Source organism: Heloderma suspectum, chromosome 11 (genome assembly GCF_057233095.1).
Source record: "Heloderma suspectum isolate Gila_16-S chromosome 11, 16-S_ref, whole genome shotgun sequence".
NCBI classification, from domain to species: Eukaryota; Metazoa; Chordata; class Lepidosauria; order Squamata; family Helodermatidae; genus Heloderma; species Heloderma suspectum.
Genome location: NC_139468.1, coordinates 32,876,391 through 32,900,511, shown reverse-complemented (window position 1 = coordinate 32,900,511; position 24,121 = coordinate 32,876,391). Strand labels below are relative to the sequence as shown.

General features: G+C 45.3%; 1 protein-coding gene across 1 annotated transcript in view; it reads right to left on the bottom strand.

The window, feature by feature from the left end:
• Nucleotides 1–24,121, bottom strand: part of ADAMTS17 (ADAM metallopeptidase with thrombospondin type 1 motif 17) — a 269,363-nt gene that overhangs the window by 189,092 nt on the left and 56,150 nt on the right. Inside the window, exons 5-7 of the mRNA XM_084816449.1 lie at nt 22,325–22,408; nt 21,012–21,169; nt 13,393–13,436 (exon numbers count right to left, since the gene is read on the bottom strand). Coding sequence (XP_084672575.1) covers nt 13,393–13,436; nt 21,012–21,169; nt 22,325–22,408 — 286 coding nt within the window. The remainder of the gene's footprint in view (nt 1–13,392; nt 13,437–21,011; nt 21,170–22,324; nt 22,409–24,121) is intronic.

Sequence of the window (24,121 nt, the reverse complement as noted above, 5' to 3'; positions counted from 1 at the left end):
ATTTCACCCCATCCTTACATCTAGGCTTCAGTACCAGCCTGGATACTATCAGTTGGCTCTACAAGTGAATCAGAACACATCTAGTCCTATAAAGTCTGTCATCTGTATGAGCAATTCTAAGTCTGAGTAACTCATCCTTGGGAGAAACTGGTGTACAGGCTCACCTCATCTTGCTCTGCCTTCCCCTATTTCTTCTCTGCCTGATCCAAAACCTGACCATCAGCCTTTCTTGGATCATATCATCTGCATCTGGTCCTTTTCATCTTAGTCTGCCTATGCCAGAACTGGACCCCCATCCATGTGGCATGTCTCTCACCTTGGGCATGGTCTAGCGGTCCCACTGGTTTGGGGTAAGTGTGAGGACTGCAGCTGTGCAGCCTTATTCTATGGATGTTCACAGAGAAGTAAATCCCTCTATACTCAATGGGCTTCACTTACAAGTAAATGTGCATAGAATCATTTTAGATGCAGAAAAGGGGTTAGAGCAACTCCCCTGTGAGGAAAGGTTTGGGGCTTATTAGCTTAGGAAAAAAAAGACAAGTAAGGAGTATAGATAGAAGAATATAACATTATGCATGGTGTGGAGAAAGTGGATAGGGAGAAGTTTTTCTCCCTTTCTCATAATACTAGAACCTGGGGTCATCCCATAAAGGTAAATAGTGGGAGATTCTTGCTGGTCTATGACCGTAATAACATTGATTGATTGATAGTGGGAGATTCAGGACAGACAAAAGGAAGGACTTCTTCACACAGCGCATAGTTAAACTATGGAATTCACTACCACAAGACATAGTGATGGCCAACAACTTGGATGGCTTTAAAATGGGATGAGACAAATTCATGGAGGAAAAGGCTATCATAATAGCTATATATTACATCCAGTATCAGAGACATATGCCTCTGAGTACCTACTTGCTGAGAATCATGAGTGGGAGGCTGCTATTGTGCTCATAACCTGCTTGTGGGCTTCCCATAGGTATCTGGTTGGCCACTGTGGGAACTGCATGTTGGATAGACCTTTGGTCTGACCCAGCACAGCTCTTTCTATGTTCTTAGGCCTGAAACTTTAAAATGCTAACCATCAAAAGGGAATTATTTATGTCTTGGCCCTGCAAGTGCTCTTCAGGCTCAAGGTCTCCAAGAAGTGTTTACCAGACCTTAGGTTACCCAAGCAATCTTTTAATTCTGCTAGATTTTTCCTGCATTATATTCCAGTTCTCAGTGGACCTCTCTTTTTAAAGCTTTGGCAACATCCAAAAGTGATAAACTCCAGGAGTTGCTATTCTCTCCATGGAACATCCCGCCTCCAGTTCTAACATGCTTAAGCTGTTCTGTCCACATCTGCCTCCAAACAGACTTCATGCTTCGCACACCCAGTAGCAAGGAAGGATTCCAAAAGTCTTTGTTGACATTTGTTTGGCTCAAAGTCCTGAGCTGGACATCAGTTAGGTTTGTGCCTTCAGCCAGTTCAACTGCATATATGATTGCCTGCTTTCTGAGATACGCAAAGGGTTTGCTTTAAGTTATGATGGAGTTGGAATTACATTGCTTTCTGTATAGACAATGTTCTTCAAGCCAACACTCATTGGGAGAGCCTCATAATGGCTAAAAATGTTTATTTCAAAGATTCTACCAAAGTGAACATATATCCCAGGGTGGGGAAAAGCCAAAATCTCCTCAACTACCTCTCTAAGAGAAGATTAGTATTAGATTTACTGTATAAATATACATCCATGGAAAAAAAATACCTTAGGGCAGTTTTGAATAGCTAGGTGGAAATGGAGGACATCTTTAATTACAGCTGGCATGGGACACTGGCTCCCAGGGCAGGATATGAAACATACATGACATAGATTAAAACTAGGGCTGAACTGCTGCTATTGATAACCAGGGCTTCTAATATGACCAAGGCTTTAAGCTGATTGCACACCCTGGTTAAGAGGGAACTTGGTTAGCAGTAACCATGGTTAATGTTGGTATAGACATAATTCATCAGCATGGGTAAAATGGAAGAGGAGTGGAGGAATTCACATTCTGGGAGAGCATTATAATCCCAAACCATAGTTAGAGATTGGGAGCATTGTGCCTGCATCATAGAATTGGAAGGGACTTGGAGGTCATTCTAGTCTAAACCCCTGCTGAATGCAGGATCTGTAATGGAGGAGGCAACCACATCATCCCTGACAGATGTTTGTCCCTGCCCAGCATCTGCCTAAATACCTCCAGCAAAGGAGAGGCAGCCAATCTATTCATTCATTCATTTCATTTATATCCCACCTTTCTTCCATCATGGAACTCAAGGTGGCTACATATGGTTCCCAGCTGGTCTCCCCTCCAAGCACTGTCCAGACCCAGACCTGCTTAGCTTCAGCAAGGTAGCTGTCTCATGTGCCTTCAGACCATGCCTGGGACCAACTCCTAAGGCAGGCGAACATAGGTGGTTAATGACACTTGCATCAAAACCCAAGGTATCTATGTTAATCTGGAGTTCTGAATCTCTTCTCTTGATGCTAAAGTGAAAGAGAAGAGATTTACCCCAGATTAACACAGTATCAATCGTGAAAGAAGCTCTTCCTCCATGGCCTCTGTAATATAACCCTTTTCACAGGAAAGCCTTAAAGCAGCAGAGACCAACGCTGGGGAAGAGAACAGAGAAAGGATGAATGCCCAATCTTAGCATGATGCCATGCGGAGATTGCCCTGAAACCCACCAAGTTTTACATGCAAAGTGGCCTGCAAAATGAAACTAGATTCCTTTTTCCCTCCACTCCCTTTCCCTTGTGTGTCTTGTCTGTTTAGTTTATAAGTCTGATGGCAGGGCTGGTCTTTCTCTCTGTCCCTCTCTTTTTTATTGATGTGAGCTGCTCTGGGAGACAAAAATGGGACAAAAATGCAATAAATACAGTAAAATAAATAACAACAAATAAATGCAGTAAATAAAATAATATAAATGTAAATAGACAAAGAAGCTATGGCAAGCCTCATCAACTCTGGCTTCTGCTATCAGTCAGGAGACCTAAGGCCACTGGAAAGGCTGCACCCCCTACGTCCCAGGAATAACATCAAGGCAAAGAAGAGACCAACCTGGGCAACCAACAATGTGTTGATGTTGACATTTGAAGCCCTAAACAGCTTAGGACCAGTCTTCTCCATATGTTCCTGCCCAATTGCTTAGATCGCCTTCGGAGGGTCTTCTCTGAGTGTTGCCACCCACAATGGTGCAACAGATGGCCACCAGGGGAAGAGCCTTCTCTGTGGTGGCCCCCATCTATGGAATGCCCTTCCCAGGAAGATCTGCCTGACATCTTTACTGTATGCATTTAGACACCAAGTTAAGGCCTTCCTCATTAATCTGTTGCTTTATTATTTTAACTGCTGGCTGCTCACTATTTTAATATTTTAAAAAATGTTTTTAATGCTTAATTATTATTTTGAAACGTGTATTGTTTTATTGATTGATTGATTTCTATTTTATTGTTGCTTGGCTTTATGATTGTAAACCACCCCACGGGCATTTTCCAGTTGTGCGGCATACAAATCTAATGCATGAATGAAATGAATAAATCCATCAGCCAGAGAAGGAGCAACTGCAGGGAATTTGCTTCCCCATTCCCTGCCAAAAAAGAATACTCAGTTCCTCCAACTGCCTTGTTGTCCACTGAAGAAGTGAGGGGAACCACCAGCCAAAGGAAAAAGAGGCACCCATTGCTTTTCAATGAAAGAACACCAGCAAGGCAAATTCAGCCTGGCCTGAATTGGATAATAAAGCCAGCTTCACCACTTCGTCCTGGCCTTGACAAACTTGTCTCCTTTCCTCTACCTTTTCTCGCCGCTCTCCTTCCCTTGTGTGCTTTTGTTTTTTAGTTTGTAAGCCTGATGGTGGGGTCTCTGTCTCTGTGTGTATGTGTGTGTGTGTGTGTGTTTTTATTGATGAGAGCCACTATGGGAGACAATTGCCCCCAAAGCAGGACAAAAATGCAGGATGGATGGATAGATGGATAGATGGATAGATGGATAGATAGATAGGTAGATAGGTAGATAGATAGATAGATAGATAGATAGATAGATAGATAGATAGATAGATAGAGTCTTGTTCTACAGGATACAGAAGAGCTAGACGCTGAACTCTCCCTGTTTGGCTTGCTTAAAGGCAGCGTGGCTGGAACAGCGATTTCAGCAGGAAGCAGGAGAACGTATTCAAGTCACAACATGAGAGATATGGCCAAAGGCTGACGGCTGCAGCCGGCAGACTGTTTAACTAGCTTCTGTCAACAGCAAACGCCGAACTGGATAAAAGCAAGTCCTTTGCATTTAGGCTGCCTAGAATATTGTTGCTAAACATTTGCGTGCAGGCCTGTCTTTCCCCTTAAATCTCCCTTTAGTAAAAAGAATGAAAGAAAGAATCCAGCTGTCTTTTAGGGCCAGGTAACCAATTGAGCAAGTATGTTAAGAGCCAGCAGACTGTTTTCAATACATATGTGGTTGTTCTGCTTCTTGGAGTGGCCGGCACAGTCTCATCCCACAAATACATACCTACATATTTTCCCCCATTTTTGAGCTCAGTTCAGTCATTATGTAACCTTCAAAGCTACCTTGGCAGCTGAATTCCATTCCCCAAGCAGTCCATTCCAGCAAGGACGCCCTGCCAAAATACAAATGCAAGCCGCCTGGTGCCGTTTTTCTCTAGCAAGCAACATTTCCAAGAAGGTATGTTGGTTTGTGCAGAATCTGGATCAATAGGTATGTCTGGGTTAATAAATGCTGAATGAAGAATGTGCAGAAACGCTGCTCGCTCTGCATATTCACCAGATATCATGAGAAATGTGCCCATAGCAGCATTCTGAAGAGGGAATTGGGCACATCATGCATAGTCTCTGGTCAATATGCATAGCCTCTCATACTGGGGAATGTGCGAGATAGACAGAAAAGCAGGGAATGTTTTATACTGCCTGGCAATATGCATCATCGTCCCCAAAAGGTATGAGATAATCTGCGTAGCATAAGTAGGTAATTTTGTACCTTGCCTGGGGAATACATACACAGTCTCCATGTGGTGTCAGAGGAAAGGAATTAATTCGTGAATTAAAAGGACTGTCTCAACAGTAAATTTTGTCCATCTCCAGTTCATGAGGATCGTCTAGTGTCTGAGAATGGGCATATAAAACTAGTAATTGCTCAGATTAATCTGAAAAACATAACAGTAGCACAATATAATTCTACAGTTTGGTACTAAACAGCCACAGATGGAAAATAACACTGAGCTCTGGGGTTATGGAAAAACAACAGCTCAAACAGGGCTCTTTCAAGTGTGTACATACATGCCGGGGGGGGGGGGAAGGTTCATTAGTCTTGCCCTCTTCTGCCTTTAGTTTATTTCTCCATTCACTGCAAGTAGGATTGGAAGCTGGCCACTCAGTGCCACTCAGAAATCAACTCAGAAACAAACACAGGTCGAAGAAGGCAAAAAATACCCTTGCTCAAATCTTATGAAGTCTCTTCAATGGGAGGTGATGGCCAGCGATCCTCTTCTCCCCTGAGTTTGCATCTCCAGTCACTGTAGCGTTTTCAAGGCTCCAAGACTGAATTGTGGCTTTTTAGATTTTATTTTCCATATTGACTGGGCAGTGTATGAAATTCCTTGGATTTCCTCGAATTTCCTTGAAATTCTCTGACATCACCTGGAGACTATGCATACTATGTAGGCAATGTTCAACATTCACTACTTAAGCTGTAAATGCATGCACATTCTCCAAATATATCTTGGACACTATGCACATTGACCAGAGAAAGCGCACAATTCGTTCTTCAGGTCTGTGTCCAATTCTCATGAGGCTGGGTGAATATACTCAGAGGTCAGCTTTTTACGCACAGTCTCCAGTCAACTTACAGTAACCCTGACAGATAACAAAGAAGTGGCCCTTTCTCCCAACACACATAATATACCCAGTGCAGGCTGGGGGCTCCAATTTCAGTGGGGCTGTGCATCCATTCTGGGTTTCAGTCAGAACCAGCCAGAACTCTAAAGGAGCTATCTAAGGTGCTAAACCCTATCCCTCAAATAGGTTCAGCACATTGGATAGCTCCTTTAGAGTTCTGGCTGGTTCTGACTGAAACCCAGAATGGATGCACAGCTCCACTGAAATCGGAGCCACCAGCCTTCACTGAATATGTCATGACTTTGCTTTCAGACCTATCTGGTGTGTGTGTGTGTGTGTGTGTCTTAAACCCCAGCAAAACAGCATTTGCTAATGAATTGAAAAAATGTAAACTGAGTAACCCTCTTTAATAATTGTACCATGCATATAGTTCTTCAGAATGCTCAAAACACTTCACATACACTTTCCCAGTATTCCTTGCAACAGTGCACAGTAGGGCAGTACCTCATATTACAGGGTAAGGGGGCTGAGATAGAGAGACCATGGCTTGCCGAGGGCCACTTACCTATGTCATGGCTGGGGTGTCTTCTGATCTGGGTGGGAACTCCCCAATTCTCTGAACTACTTGGCTACACTCCTTAACAATCCTGTTTACAGTAGCAAACATAAAACTGCAGGCAATAACGAATGGATGTGCTTCAAAGAGTTTTCAAAAAGTTCAGTTCAAGCCCACATTCTTTGTTATTGGAATAAACAACGTAACTCAAGTAGGCTTACATAAAAAGTATGCAATTTTCAATTTACACACAAAACTGGATTGTAGGATTTATTTCTGTAGCAAGTACCATTCAGAAGCAACACGGGCATCAAGATTCTGGTCTATCCAGATCCAGCTCTACTAAATGGACAGATTAGAAGAACAGAGGAAGCTGCCTTATACTGAGTCAGACTGTTGGATGGGATGGACGAAAGTCATTTACCTGAGCCCAAAGCTTGCTTTGCGGTGGGGGGGAGGCGCTCCGTCCCTCCCCCCGAAATTCTGGCAGGGGGGAGGCGCCCCGTTCCTCCCCACCGAAATTCTGGCCGAGGGGGAGGCGCCCCGTCCCTCCGGCTGCGAATCTCGTCTCCTGCCAGGATGCAAATGGTGGCGGCTGTAGCCGCCGCCATTTGCGTTCCTGCAGTTAGCCGTGATAGGCTACGTAAATGTTTACATAGCCTATCGCGGCTGACTTTGGGGGGGGGGAAACGCGTACGCAAATGGTGGCGCCCATGGGTATACGTAAAGGTTTACGTAGACTACATGTGCCAAAATAAGGAATGCAAATGGCGGAGCCCATGGGCGCCGCCATTTGCGTACGCGCTTTTTTTTTTTTTTAAAGTTAGCCTTGATAGGCTACGTAAACATTTACGTAGCCTATCATGGTGTTTTTTTTTTAAATCTAGCCGTGATAGGCTACGTAAATCTTTACGTAGCCTATCACGTTTGTGTTTTTTTTGTTTTTTGTTTTACTTGGAAATGGCGGCGGCGGCAGCCGGTCGGACAACTGGCCGCTGCTGCGCCACCGCCGGAGCCGCTACCACCAGGGACATTCACCAAAGGTAAGTCTCGTCCTGGGGGGGGCGGGGGGCAGACCGTTTCTCCACCAATTTCGGGGGGCCGAATGTGCTGGCATTCCGTTGGTCCATCTTAGGGATGTCCGTCACTGGGAAATCCAGTTCTTTTTTGACTTGACAGAGTTCTGCAGTGTGTATGACTCAATTTGTGTTTGGAGCCAAGCCATGGGCTTTTCTTTTCCCTGAGCCCTGGGACCTTTTCTTTGTACATTTTTTCCCACAGATTCTGCACTTTGTGTGCACATTTCTGAGCAATTTGCACAAATTATGGCCAAATTTGCACAAATTTGGCCGTAACTCGCGCAAATTGCTCAGAAATTTGTGCAAATTGCTCAGAAATTTGCACCAATTCTAGAACCTGCAGGGAAAACATGCGCAAAATGACTGGAAAAACCAGGAACTGACCCGACTCACTGCAGATCAAGTCAGGCACCACAGCAGGAACTGGAATGAAGTCTGGAGGGGCAAACCTAGGAAAACCCATCAAACTCCACCCCCCAAATGGATTTTTCCCACTAGCCCAGTATTATTGATGCTGACTAGCAGCAGCTCTCCAGAGTTTCAGGCGGGATTTTTTCCTAGCCCTACTGGAGAAGCAGTCAGTTGAACCTGGGACCTTCTGCATGCAAAGTGCGTGCTCTACCATGCCCCCTCCCACGCCCCCTCCCACGCCCCCTCCCACGCCCCCTCTCAGATTAGGCACTTGCTTGCTGAATTATAGTTCAAAAGCTGCCTCCTAACGCAATGAATCTAGTCTTCCACATTGATCTCCAGATGTGTTTTGTATTGCCTCTCCTAGCATGCCTTAGGTGCCTAACAAAGGCAATGTTAACAAATTAGAAAGTTGGGGGCAGATTTCCAGGCAGAATTTTCTAGTTATGTCACCATGCAGGAAAAAAGGATCACTCATGATTCCTCCCCTTCTGTTTTCATCAACCAGATTGTACATAGAGATAACAACAGTAGAAGATCCATCACAAGTTAGGCTTTTAAAAAAATAAAATGGGCTGGAAGAGTTATGAACAGAGACAGCACTTCCTAAGGGGTAGCGTGTGTCTTCCGTCAGGTTTATTTTGCACAGATTGCCTGGCCGTGTGCTGTTATGTAGCCACATCTGGTCCCATGTACACAGCTTAAAATGCTTCCTCCATTGAAATATGATTTCCATTGGACTTGGAGACAATAAAGGTGTTGTGAGACATTAGCCTCCATGAAAAGAGTGAAGATTCAGTGTAAATCTGATTAACAATGAACATGGAGAATGTATGTCTCATGTAACTATGTCATGTCCTCTATCTCCTCCGATTATCCTCCACATTCCAGCTACAATAATAATAAATTATGACAAACTAATTTTAACAGGGGTCATATTTTCCATTGAGCAAGGATTGAATGATCATCAACTCTATGTGAACAGAGATACAGGCAAAAGGCTCTTTAGCACTTCTGCTCCCTTGAAGGGATGTATGGATTGTGTAAACTCTGTTCTGTCATTTCACAGCGTGTCAGGGACCTTTCATTCTGCCTTCCGCTAGATGGAATCGGATTTTTTTTAGTTTCCAAATTTGTGCAAATTCACACTTCCACAAATTCACTTTCGTGCAAATTTGGGCTTGTGAAAATGCACATCCCTCCCCCAAAATATGCAAATCCCCGCCAAATGCACATTTTCACTCTTTAGCCTATGGGGGAAATGTGCATTTTCAGCCATTAAAAATTTTTTTTTACATGTTTTTCTTTTACTAAATTTGTGCAAAATTCCGGAAAGTTAGAAAAACAGTCCACAAGTCAACAGAATCCACCCAGCTGGGGAAAAGCTGGTCCACTGGGGAATCCACGGGTCAGATTCATAAAAATCCAAACTCATTTGGTTCTGTTTCAGATTTCGCCGACATCCCTACTCCCCACTGAGAGCAGCACAGTACTTTGCACAGTACTCTCCTTATGCACTGGTCCACATAATACAGGAGACACAGAAGCCCTATGCAGGCATTCACCTGTTTGCAAGTAGGGCAAAAGCGTGGAGGGGATGTGGGCGTGCATGTAAGCCCCAATATTCCTGTGCAGCCAGCTACCAGTTAGACCTTCATGCACTGAGCACTAAGGTCTATAAAGGGCTCTCTAAGCGCATTCAGCTGAATGTGCTTACAGAGCCCTTTACAGACCTTTGCTTACATGCACAGGAACATCCCTCTCCAGAGTTTTGCCCTACAGATGAGCAGACAAATGCCTGCATAGGGCTATTTTGGGTAGGGATGTCAGAGAAATCCGCAATGGATTCAGATGAGTTTGCAGTTCCACAAATCTGACCTGCGGATTCCAAGTAACCTGTTTTTTTCTGAGTCGCTCAGTCCAGCGTTTTACTCTGGCTGGGGGGGAACGGCACGTGGGCACACTTGTACAAGTGCGCATTAGCGCAAATGTGTGTTTGCAAACGAATAACATTCTCATACAAAAAATCCAATTCCGTCAACGAGTGGATTACAGAATGAAAGATGCCGGACAATCCGTGAAACACAGATGGAATGGATTTAATAAAATCCATACATGCCTAATTCTGGGTGCTGAAAACATATTAGTGAACATGCCAATGCCATGCTGTGCTATGAGAACAATTCCTATAGATCAGACTTTAACCAACCTGGTACCTCCAGGTGCGTTGGACTACAATTCCCATCATCCCCAGCCAGGTTGGGGGAAGGCTGCTAAAGATGACTGGGTTGCTATGAATGCAACACCTTTTACAAAAGTGCGCCGTTAGGTCACCCAAACGTTGCAAAGCAGCTGCAAAGACCCACGAACTGAAATTCAACAGACACAATTCTCTTTCCCAGGAAAGTATATTCACTCAGAAATAAGTCCTACTTAGGCATTTACTCCCAAGTAGATATGCTTATAATTATAGCCTCAGTTTGAGAAATCTGACTGTGCTGAAAATGTGCAAACACCAGCCTAGTATTTGAAAGGCTAATTCTCAATTCAGTGAGACTTACTTCAAAGTAAACTTGCTTAAGATTGTAATGTTAACCAGGACAGGAGGTAGAGATAAGAAGGGAAAATTAGACAGGCTGGAAAAATCCCTGCTTTGCCAAAACTGGCATCAGATTAACTCTGCAGACACACATACGCATGTTTATAAGGGCTCCTGCTATGTGGAAGTACTCAACTATTACATTATATTTATAAAAAACATTTCAACCCCACCTTTGAGTCCCCAAGGTAGCTTGCTACCAAGAATAAATACAGTCAATTAAAATTCCCCAAACAACAAACATTGCGCAAAAGGTGAAAATTAACCCAAGTAGATATAGGTTAATTAACTTTCCTTAGCCTGTAAACAAGTTTGGGCTGTTCATATAACCTATTTCCCATGTTTGCAGGTGTATTGGGATGAGCAGGAATGATGGAAAAACTATACAAAGAGCACCTCTACCTTACACACAAACTAGTTGAACCATTATCATTTCCTTTCCCCACAAAATCCTGGGAAGTACAATTCTGTGAAGGAGGCAATAGATGTTTAACAGAATTCTCGGCATTCCTTGAGGGAAGCTATGGTTGGTATTAGGGATGTACGAAAGTCACTTACCTGTAACGAAATTTGATTCACAGTGGGGGGGAGGCGCTCCATCCCTCCCCCTCGAAATTCTGGCCGGGGGGGGAGGCGCTCCGTCCCTCCACCCCCGAATCCTGGCCGGCTGGGCTGCAAATGGCGGCGGCCATAGCCGCCACCGTTTGCATCCCTGCAGTCAGCTGTGATAGGCTACGTAAATGTTTACGTAGCCTATCACGGCTGAGTAAAAAAAAAACAACCGCGCGTACGCAAATGGCGGCGTCCATGGGCACCGCCATTTGCATTCCTTATTTTGGCACGTCTAGTCTACGTAAACATTTACATAGACTACGGCGAAAATAAGGGGAACGTAAATAGCGTAGACGCTACGCTATTTGCGTTCCCCTTATTTTTGCTGTAGTCTACGTAAATGTTTACATAGACTAGACATGCCAAAATAAGGAACGCAAATTGCGGCGCCCATGGGAGCCGCCATTTGCGTACACGCGTTTTTTGGGGTTTTTTTTTTACTCAGCCATGATAGGCTATGTAAACATTTACGTAACCTATCACGGTATTTCTTAAAAATCTAGCCGTGATAGGCTATGTAAATCTTTATGTAGCCTATCACGTTTTGTTGTTGTTGTGTTTTTTTTACTGGAAATGGCGGTGGTGGCAGCCGGTCGGAAGACCGGCCGCCGCACCGCCGCCACCGCCACACCGCCGCTGCCACCGCCAGGGGGATTCGCTCAAGGTAAGTCCCGTCCCGGGGGGGCAGACCGTTTCGCCACCAATTTCGGGGGGCCAAATGCACTGGCATTCGGCCTCCCCGAGATTCGTGGCGAAACTCTCTGACATCCCTAGTTGGTATCCAAACTGGTAAAAGATGGATGTACATTTGTAATGTAGATTTACCCGAACAGCATGATCCAGCCAAAGTCCCATTGATTTAAATAGAAGAGTTAAGTACACACATAACGTTTCTCCACTGAAATAATCAAGGCTGGAGTTACTCAACTTTGGATGGATCATGGAAGGGCATTTTGGCATGTAATGGTTTGTGGAAGTGGTAAAGAAGAAACTGATTCAGGGAGCATGTTTAGTTCTTCAACATTCAGGCTATGTTTACTATGTTCAGGCTTGGATGTAGTAGGGACATGATAATCTTAAATATGCCCCCCTCCCCTACTTCTCCTCTCCAATCAATTACTTTATAATTCTCTTTAAAGAATTCTGTTTTGTTTCTTATAAGCATCAGTCTTACGACATTTACTGTTTATTTACAATGCTCAGTTTTTCAAGGTAGGAAGAGTTAACCCAGAATACCAGCTGCCTTAACAATATAACTCCGTACCTCTCCAGTCACCCAGGGTCTTAGGGGCTGTGCAGTGTCACAATAGCCTTATTCAGGCATTCAGCCTGCAAATGTGAAGGTACGAAATATGTAAGGGGTGGGGTGTCCACCACACACTCAACTTCCCTGTACATGCCGATCCCTGCCACTCCCAACCTCCATTCATTCAGCATGGTCTGAAGCAGGTGTCCCCAACCTTATTGGGTCAGCGGGAATTCTGAGAGAGTGTCGTGGGGACTCTCACAAAATGGCTGCCATGGGGTGGGGATGGCATGCCATTCATAAAAAAGCCTACCATGGTGGGCATGGCTGGTCGCCAAACACTCATTTCCAGTAAGGCAAACTGGTGAGACTCAAAGAAAAGTAATTTGCCCAAGAATATAAGTGCAAGGCAGAGGTGGGCTCTGAGCTCAAAAACACTCCTTTGAAACCAAATAAAGATGGTGCTGGACAGCAGCTCTTCATTTTGAAGCATGCCAGTCTCCTAGTTAAAAAAGTCTCCTAGTTAAAAAAAAAAATCTTAGGAAATAAAATAAAAATCAAGAGAGGCAGACAGCCTTGCAGGCTCCAAGTGAAATGTCCATGAGCAGATTAGTATGAAGACAGATACAGCTGGATGTGCTTAGAACTCCCTGCAGGGTTCTCAGTTGTGGGAAGGTTTTCAGGTTTCTAAGCATTTTCAGACCTTCAGGCTGAATGTGTAGCAGGGGCAGCACACACAGGGAAGTCAGGACTGGGCCCTGTATACACTTTGTGCCCTCACGTGTTGAGGCTGTACGCTCAAATAGGGCTAATGACAGCCAATCAAACCAATGCAGAGAGGGGACGAAAGACTTAGTTGAGTGGTCCAGCCAGTTGTGCAGGAAAAAATGAGAATAGACACATTAACATTTGCGTATATTACATAATGTTTTATGTTTGCTGGAGTTAGTGACAGTTTCAGGAAAAAACCTTTACAGAGAACAAGGGCAATGTAAATGGAATGGTTTACTTACCCACAGTGTCACAGGGCTCATCTTTGTGGACACAAAAATCTGTCCTAAAAGTAATAAATAATCATAATAATTAGGAAAAACACTCTATGAATGCTTAACATACATTGCCTTAGCATTTTATAAAACCAGCTTGGACAAATCATAGAACGATGGGATTTGGTCCTGCAAATGTATATATGTACTCGTGTGTTCACTTTTGTTTATCTCCCGCAAGCAGGCAAGCGTAGGAGAAAGGGGACGTGACCTTTTCTTTGCCATGTTTCATATCCATCATGTAGAGCTAGACGGAGGGATAGCAGCCATGGGCACCAAGAGATATTTAGTTTTTGGACATGATTATCAACAGGAAGAGAATGCAAAGCCTTTGGATGAGATCTCATTTCCAGAGAGCCAGTGTGATGTACTCAACCACAGTCTCTCAACCTCCCTCACAGGGTTGTTGTGTGGATATAGGAAAAGCCTTCATTTGCTCTCCTAACTTCCTTGAGGAAGGACAAGATTCCAATGTGATTATTAACAACTCGGAGTCAGCACCTCTGGAGACATAGGTAGGACCCTTTAGCATACTGCTCTTGCTTTTTTCAGTGAGTTTATCATTCTCCACTTTTCATAACCTTTATGCCGTGAGCCCATCCAGGAGTGAGAGTTATTTTGTTTTTTTCAAACTGAAAAATTCTAAATATGAGTAACCCAGGAGATTTGGGGTAGGGGTGGACGAAACTCACTTACCTGTCCTCGAAGTTTTTCGCGGTGGGGGGGAGGCGCTTCGCTGCTCCCCCCACGAAGTTCAGGCCGGGGGGGAAGCTTCCCGCCTCGCCTGGCCGAAATTCAGGCCGGGGGGGAGGCTTCCCGCCTCGCCTGGCCAAAATTCAGGCCAGGGAGGAGGCGCCTCGCCTCGCCCGGCCGCGAACTCAAAAGTTTTTTTTAAAAAAAATAAACGCCCCCGTGAAAAGCTATGTGACGATTAACGTAGCCTATCACGGCTAGATCTGCAAAGTCAGCCGTGATAGGCTACGTTAATTGTCACGTAGCCTATCACGGGTGACTTAAAAAAAAAGCGCGTACGCAAATGGTGGCCCCCATAGGGAGCCGCCATTCGCGTTCCTTATTTGGTCCCTGTAGTCTACGTAAAGATTTACATAGCGTTCCCCTTATTTTCGCCGTAGTCTACGTAAATCTTTACATAGACTACAGGGACCAAATAAGGAACGTGAATGGCGGCTCCCTATGGGGGCCGCCATTATCCGTACACGCTTTTTTTTTTTTTTAAAGTCACCCGTGATAGGCTACGTGACAATTAACGTAGCCTATCACGGCTGACTTTGCAAATCTAGCCGTGATAGGCTACGTGAATCGTCACGTAGCCTATCACGGGGGCGTTTTTGTTTTTTTTTCTTTGATTGGAATGGTGGTGGCGGCAGCCGGTCAAAAGACCGGCTGCCGCTCCCACCCCGGATGAACACCCGCCGAACCGCCGGCTGGACCCGCCGCCGGGAGGGACATTCGGGAAAGGTAAGTCCCGTCCCGGGGGGGGGGGTGCGGGGGGGTGCGGAGAATTTCTCCCCGAAACTTGTTCGGGGAGCCGAACACGTTGGCGCTCAGCCCCCCGAAGTTTCGGGGAGAAATTCTCCGCCATCCCTAATTTGGGGGCAGTGCTGCAGTTAGTTAGTCCATGGGAATTTTGACCGCAGCTAGCCTCTGGATCTCTATAGCCTACGAAGTGGTTTCCTGTGATTTCTTCCTTTTGCTCCTCCCCTTCCTTCTCTCTCTCTCTCTCTCTCTCTCTTTCTCTCTCTCTCTGACTTCCTCCATTGCAAACACTTGTGTTTGCTCTCTGCCTGTATAATAGAACATCTGTGAGTAAAACCATTTTACCTTTTCTCCACTAAAGAAGGGTGTAGCCTCCTTTTCTTCTAAGATAGCTTTGTGTGCATGTGGGACTGGTAAACGCTCATTCTGTTTTGCCATTTTCTCTCTCTGCTAATGTCAGGAGCGCCCTAGCTGCCTCTTTAAGTCCCCTACAATAGCCAACTCACGACACAGACGAAAGGGATTCCTTCCAAGGCTTTATTCCTTTACAACTTAATGACTCTTTCAGATGCTAATCACCAGCGACTAAGCAAGGAAATGCACTGGGGTAGTTAGCAGAGTAGCCTAAGCTCTGGGTAAGGCAGTTGGTCCCTGTTGGAAGGGGAAGAGTGGGAAAACTCTGAACTTACAGGCTATAGAGAGGTCCTCCCTCTTACCCAGGGATCCTCGGGACGTGACCGTTGTTTTAGCGCCAAGCGGGCAGAGCGCTGCCTCTCGGCGCCCTCCATCAGGCACTGCTCCCGAGCGTCCAGCAAGATCTCTCTCACTGCCAGGGTCACTATCTCTCTCAGGAATGCAGGCAGGAGGAATCTCTCCCTGCCGCTGTGCCTGTGAGAGATGAGCGAGCTCCTCTCCCGCGGGTGGTTGGTCCTCCTCAGAATCAGAACTACTCTGGGGCTCTATGGGCTCAGTATCCACCCTGACATCTAATTGCCTTTCTAACAGGAGGCATCATTACCAAATAATCCCACTGGGGGGATGTGGGATTGTGATGGGGAGGAAGCATGTGGGAATCACCCTTCCCATGTGCCTCCCCCACATCACAATCCCACTCCCCCCTCTGCCCACAGAACAGCTGAGCAGTGGCTTGTGAGGGGAATGTGGGGGCTTGGGCTCAGTAGTAAATTTTGAAGTGCAGGCGCTCATCACGACAGTCTCCCCACAGTCACATCCCCAAGGAAAGTCCAAAACGGCAGGCAGCTGTATTGATCCAAATCAACAAACCAATTCTAGCAGTTTTTATCTCCACCAGGAGCAGGTCTTTTATAAAGCTATTGGGTCTTGATTGCCCATTCAAGACCAGGCAACTTCAAAATACTTTGCGTTACAACACGGATAGCTCACAACAATACATAGTTGTTGGGAAAATCCATCCCCTACTCCACCCCACAGCTGCTGAGAGGACTGAAGCTAAGCTGAAAGGGAACAAGGAATTCTGAGGTGGGTAGCAGATGACATCAGCATCCCTGTTAATAAAGAAGCGCCAGCACTGCATCCCTGTGAGCCCAGATTCCACTGCACCATTGTTTAGGCGTCTGTAGCAGGCCACAGCCAAGGACTCAGAGGGCTGTGGGTTGGCCACCTGGGCTCTAGGCGGCCTACCCACCTTGTTCCTGCTTATTTAATAACTGCAGTGTGTGCATTTGCTATCCATTTTTCCTTCATCTTTGAGCACTATTTTTTTTTTCAGAGCTTGATCATGGAGAGGAAAAGAGTACACATTAAAACACGGTGAACGCATTTCCAAATCTGCCCCTCCTGCTCCAAAAATGTTATGTCTGTCTTCAATGCACAATAACTAAAAATTACTAAGTGAACCCTGTCTGTTCATTTCTTCCATTTCCCCCACCCCCCTCCAAAAGCTCAATCATCTCCAAGCTTCTCTTTCAGGACAGCCATCAAACAGGATTTAATTCAGGCAGAAGCAAGACAAACTCTAAGCCCCTACCAGTGAACCAAAGGAATCCAGGGCTGCTTTATCGTGTCTCAATGCTTGAAATACAAGCCTTTCCACAAGGCAGCTGATGACATTCAGCTCTTGACCCAGCTGGCACGAGCACCCTCACAGGAGTTCCCAGAGCCAGCTCGACAGAAGTTTATTTAAGGATTTATTATGTTATATAAACTGGTAAATCAAACAGATGCTTTTATTGTGAACTTTGAGTAAGTGGCGGGAGGCCATGGTTGGAAAAGCCTCTTCCCCTAAGGGGCTCGCTAGCTTAGCAAATAAAAACACAGCTTTTCTGCCTCTTGCGCTCTGGAGGTACCACAATGATGACAAGGGGGCTGGTGGTTCCAAGCAATTCCCTGGACCACCCCCAACCCCCCGCCCCTGCAATGCTGCCGCTCCAAGATGTCAGAGATTGGAGCACAATTAGCCATCTTTGATTGATTGCCAAGAGTGCGAAATCATCTCATCCCTCAACGCCAAGGGTCCATCTGGGAGCTCTTAAAATGGCAGTGGAGAGGGAAACATAAGAAGAAAATGCTGGCATCTGAAAACCATCCTTTACATACACAGAATATGGTGGTTGACTGAAGTGACAGAATTCTGGTCTAAACTCATGCAAATCTCCCTGCATGTAGAAAGCTAGTTGCAGTAAACTCCTGCTAGGTTGAGCAAAAGGCAAAACAGACTCTACTAGAATATCTCAGGGTAATGTGCAGAAAAATTGGCAAGGATTTCTGACTCTCAATTGTTTAACAATAGCAACAATAAAATGACTCCCCCCACCTGCTGAAATGAACAACATTTATGGCGGGGGGGCACAGGCAGATAACCAAGTGGATTATTTGTGTACAAGGATTGTGAACTCCTAAACAAGTAAACAACCCCTAAACAACTTGGGACCAGGATACCTGTGAGAACGCCTTCTCCCCTATCAACCTGCACAGTCACTGAGGGCATCAGAGGGCATGCTCCTGGTGGTTCCACATGGACCTACGGCCCGATTGGAGTCCACCTGGAGAAGAGCCTTCAGCGTGGTGGCCCCCTTTCTGTGGAAGTCCCTGCCTCTGGAGGTCAGGCAGGCACAAACACTGTGTTGTTCCTGTGCCTCCTGAAAACAGCTTCTTTCCAGGAAGCCTTCTCTGACTGACAGCCACGGTTTTTATTGGTACTCAGTTCTAAAAAAACAATACATTTTAATATGGTGTTGTATGTCTTTTATCTTTTTATCTTTTATTGTTCACTGTTCCAGAATCTGTTTAGATGTGGAGTGGTATATAAATGCTGTAAGTAAAATAAATAAATGAATGAATAAATAAATAAAATAAACTCAGTTCGATAATCAAAACAAAATCCTGTGCTCACAATCCTTTAATTCCAAGTGTATCCCTTTTGCACCAGTCTGCCAGTTGTGGCTCTTGGGGGTCTAGTAAAAACAAAATAGATCCTAAAACCTGAAGTCTACTCACTTCTGAACTACAGGATCAGGGCTGGCTCCAGGTGTTTGAGGGCCCTTGGCCAAGACACCCCTGGTGGGCCCTTCACTCAGTAAGAGTGCAATCCTATGCATAGTTAGGCAGAAAAAAAGGCCTACAACTCCCAGCATTCACTAGCCAGATGTTTTTCTGTCTAAACATGCACAAGATTGTGCCCTGAGTCTACTTTCTCACTGCCATTGTCACCAGCTGCTTTTGCTCCTCCTCCTCTTTCTCATCATCACTACCGCCTGCTTGCTTGACAGCAAAGAGACAGGGAGCCAGCAGGCAGAGGCATATGCTGCTTCTCCTTCTCACCACCACCCTTGTCTGGGCCAGAGCAAGAGGCAGGTGAACCAGCAGGTTGCAATGGAGAAGAGGAGGGGCAACTCCAGGGGGCTCTTGTCAGTGGGCCCCCTGATGGCATGTAGGCCCTCGGCAGGAGTCCAACCATGCCTACCCTGTACAGGACTATCCTAAATCTTTCTCCCCAGCGTGCTAGCTTTCTACATACAAGGTATTTTTTGTTGCTTTCGGAGAGCATTAAAAATACAATCCCACATCTGCATGAGTATATTCTAAAGTGGTTCTGTCCATCCTATCATTTCAGAGCTCTACCACCTCATTCTTGAATGCGAACATCTGGATTTGGTCTGTTAATCAAAAGCATTTCTAATGGCCAGACCCCAACACTCACTCCAATGTCAAAACACACACACATACCCTCAATAATGTGGGGCAATTCATTAGTATTGCCCCACATTTCATGCACCGTGAGATCTCAAGCAGAAATCCAGAGGTTTCTGCTTGAGATAACTATGTAGGGAATTTAGAGGAAAGCAAGAAGTGCTATGATAGCACAAGTAAAATTTCTCAGAGGGGACCCACAGAAGTATGAATGTGAGTTGTCAATCAGCCTGTTTTCTGAGTGGGTAGTGTCTCACCATAGCATTGGTCATCTTGTGGAGAGACTGGGGCTAGTGGCAAAATTCCATGCAGTGGTCAAAACTGATAAGAATTGCCACCACGTTTCACCAGAAATGAAATTTTGAGTGAATTTGGTTCTTCCTTTTTTGCCATTTAAAGAAAGAAAACACCTTGTTGACTAATGAGTAAGCCACCCACCCCAAAGTCCTATGATTTTCACACATACACCCCCAGGCCTCAATATACTCCCCCTCCACAACCTTCGCAAGGGGACGAATGGTCCAGCAAAGGTGCCAGTGAGGTTGGGATCTCAGCTCAGCCACAGGTCTTGCATGGGGAAAAAATCAGTGGGATTTTAAGGAAACCAAAAGAAGAACATAAGAAGAGTCCACCTGTTCCAGCATTCTGTTCACACAGTGGCCAAGCAGCTGGCCACAGGAAATCAACAAGCAGGACTTGAGCACAACAACATGAGCGCAAGACTAATAAAGTTGCTCAGGGGAGTGTCTGCACACCCCTATGAAAACCCTCCCTTGGTCCGTCCACAAACCTGGTAGATCTTGTCAAAAGGAAAGCAGCATCCCAGAAAATAATCTTTGGGTGTAATGCTATGCATGTTTAGATGGGAAAAAGTTGACTGACTGGGGAATGCTGGAAGCTGTAGGACTTTTTTCCATCTAAACATGGATAGGATTGCACCCTTAATTGCACTGGTATTCTCTAACTCCTGCAACAGCCTGTGTAAGCAGAAAGCCATGGGAAACCATGAACTTCCTAGAGGTGAACCGTGCTTGCCTCTTCCTTTGCCTAAACACAACCCACCATGAGGAAATCCAGAGCAGTTCTTTTTTAAAGGTTCACCCTAAAGAGCTGGTTACAAAAAAACCAAAAACAAAACAAAACAAAAACACTGCAGCTGTTGAAAACTCAGCTCCTGCTTTTTCTTGGCTTAACCGTTCCGAGCTAAACACACTGTTGCTTCCGCATCCTCTGCCACTGGTCCATCTGTACAGTCTGGGGAGCATCCAGGGACCCACACACGGACTTTGAACAGTATTTACGGAGAAAAAAACACACACACAGCCAAAACCACTGATTTTGGTGCCATAGGAACCAAAAGAGCCAAGCCAGGAGGTCTTCCAGCCAACGCATTGTCCTTCCCTATACAGAGGAAAGTTCAAACAGGACAGGGAAAAAAAGGATATACAGGAAGGGAAGGGCTGTGGCAACACAGTGCCGGCTTATTTTGCAGGGTGGATGTGGTTTTGCTGAAGCCCAGCATTGGTACAATGCCCAATTCTCTCACAAAACGAGCTAATCTTCAAGTCTATTATCCAAACCAGTGGAAACTGGAGCTCCCCTTGAATTATTTCTACTATAAACCTCTCCCAATCCATTTAATGCGGTGAGTGCCCCAACAGCTTCCCCCAAGTGACTGGCTCCAACTGCTTTAAGCATCTCAGGTGAATCTTGATTTGAAAAATCAGCCCGGGGTGGGGAGGGAGAATGGATAAAAGTGCCTTTGCAGCATCCCTCTCCTCATAAAAAAGGTGTGCTTTAAATTCCACATTGGGGGAGGAGGGTGGCGGGAGACCAGAAACGTACAGCTGGTGGTGCTACCCAGAGAAAGTAACAGGGGAAAAGAGCTGACAGATGATAAGTCGGAATAAGTTCACTACCTGGTGACAAAGACAGCAGCATCCACTGCAGGCGTGTCGTCTCGTGCTCCAGGGACCTGATTATTTCCAAGGTACTTTGCGCCACCAAACTCTTCATTTTGCCAGTGGCAAAAACTCTCCAAAGACCTCTCTCCGTGGTGACCAATGGATAGCTTGGCCTTCAGGAAACAAACAGGAATTGAAGAGAGACAGAGGTGGGATCAACCCAGGTTGGAAATCTGCAGGAAATGGAGCACACCTCGGGCTATCAATAGAATATGAACCAAGGATCTTTCATGTCGAACCAGCATGCTTTTACACCTTGAATGGAAAAACTAGCTCTGCCAGGCCTGGCTTTGGCCAATGTGGCTGCCTAGAGGAACCCTTTGCAGAAGAAAGAAATTCTGCTGCTGTGGCGCATGGGATGTGTCTTCCCTTGTGCAGAGAAGAAAGGGATTGGGTTGCCAACCTGTCTATTTTACCAGCCCAACCAACGAAGCCATGTTCTGTCAAATAACCTGGACTGGGATCTGGAAAGCCAGTACAATCACACTCTGCCAAGCTCCACCCATGGCCCAATTAGATTCTGTAAGGGTCCACCCATATTCCCTTATGGCTCCGCCCCTGCCCAGGGATAGATTCCTCCAAGCTTGAACCCGTGCGCACAAGATTCTTCCAGGCTGTTCCGGGGGGGGGGGGGTCAGCATTGGCTATCCTAGGCATGACAGGAAGGCAAGTCTATTAAGCGGGTGGGGCAAGTTTGGTCCAGGCATGAGGTGGTGAAGGCTGATGGCTCCAATTTCAGTGGGGCTGTGAATCCATTCGGGGTTTTAATCAGAACCAGACAGAACTCTAAAGGAGCTATCCAAGGTCCTGAGCCCTGTCCCCAACATAGGTTCAATACCTTGGATAGCAGCTTTAGAGTTCTGGCTGGTTCTGACTAGAACCCAGAATGGATCCACAGCTGCACCAAAATCGGAGCCACCCACCTCCACTGGGGTGAGGTCACAATATGAGGATGTGGGCTACTGTAGTTGAGGCAGGACATTAATTTCACCCCACATGTGGACTAAGCTCAATTTTAGGAGGGCCGCCACTACCCCATATGCTGATTCCCCCCCCCGGCCACACACACTTTCTGGAAAATCCTTCAGCAAAGACAATACCCATGCACAAGCAGCATCGGCACCAACTGGACTCTGGGACTCTGCAGTCTGTCCGCTCCTGTTTTATCTAACCCATGCATTAAGTAGCTATTTCAATCAGTTGTTCTGAGCAAAATAAAGCCATCACCACCAAAACCACAGTTGAGTCAAAGCTTGTGGGCAACTTACAGGACGTCTTCGAAGCAGGACAAGCTTAGTCACTCGAATGTTGACTTTAACTCCAAGACTCTGGTGCTGAAACATGTTGTACACCTGAACGAAGGCAGTAACAGACAATAAGCTCAGAATACCATACCACTGAATGTTAAGTAAAAAGAGAACTTGCGATTAAACACACACATGCGCGTGCACACAGCTTCTTCTTTCCCTCCCTGCATAGTATTCAACAAATATACTGAACCACTAGTCACAAATACAAGGTAAGAAACACTGTCAACAATATTTGATCATTTATATAGTATTTTTCAAGTAGTTGCACATTATCTCAGTAACGGTGACAACAGCCTTGTAAAGTAGGTTGATATTGTTACAAATAGGGTAGAAGTGTGATTAGGGATGTCAGGGAAATCCATTTTGGGGGTGGAATTCCATGGGTTTTCCTAGGTTCAGCCCCTTGGAATTTGTTCTGGTTCCTGCTGCAGCGCCCAACTTGGTCTGCAGAGAGTCGGGTCAGTTTGCGGATTTTGCACAATCTCCCCCCCTGCAGGTTCTGCAATTTGTGCAAATTTCTGAGCAATCTGTGTGAAATGCAGCCAAATTACGGTCAAATTTGTGCAAATTGCTCAGAAATTTGCATAACTTGTGGAACCTGTGGGAGAAATGTTCAAAACAAGTTCCCAGAGTTTGGTGGAAAGCCTGCAGCTCAGTTCACAAATACAAATCAAGTCATACACACTGTGGAAATCTGTCAACCCAAAAAAGAACCAGATTTCCCAGCAACAGACATCCCTAGGTGTGACTTGCCTAAGGTCACCTAGTAAATTCATGGCTAAGGTGAGATTTGAACCCAGAACTTCCCAGTATCCTTCAATTGCTTCAGACTAAAAACTCTGGGAAAATAAAATAGCATTCATCTGGTGTTGAAAAAACCACAATGTAGATGCCCGGTGAACCTGTCTGGGGAGGGCATTCCACAAATGGGACGACATCACTGAAAAGGCCGTCTTCCTTGTTAGCCTGCCTCACCTCATTCAGCAGGCCTCCCCAGAGAAGGGCCTCTAAGGGTGATCTTAGGGTCTGGGCAGATTTATATGGAAGGAAATGATCTTCAGGTGACCGGGCCCGAAGCTGTTTAGGGGTTTGTAGGTTAATAACAGCACTTTGAATTCAGCCTTGCTCATATCCTTGAGCAGATCCTTCTAAACTTTAGCAAAAAGATATTTTTAAAGACAGTCTCTAAGGACTTAAAATAAAATCTATGGTTTAAAAAACCCAGACATTAAAAAGGCTGCTAAAGGAAAATATCCATCTTCTGGAGAAAATGGATGGTTGGGAACTTATAATCAAAGGGAACACTGAAGTCAAAGTACAGTTTTAGACTCACTGAGATAATATAAAAGACTGTGGCTTATCCAGGTCAGAGGACATTGAGAACATCACTGCTGTGAGAGAGCGAAACGAAATAATGGCGTATTTTGGACTTCAGGAAATAGAATGGAAAAGCAATTTCCTTGTGTTATTCGTGTGCTATATAACAGAATAGAAATATGACCAAGTATAGAATGGCACAAATCTTATGTTAGGAAGCACAAAAGCACCGCAGGAAACTAGTTTATCTCCAGATTGTGCATTCCAGCCTAGATAGTTACAAATATTTAATACAGCCCAGAATTGTCTTTCTCATTCCTTGGTTGCACAGCTGACTTGCACCAGGCTGTATCTTTTTTTTAAAGGTGGATGAGGAAGAAATGTTTTTTAAAGCTTCAAGTTCTTCTGTATGTTTGGGTCAATGCTCTTTCCCAACAA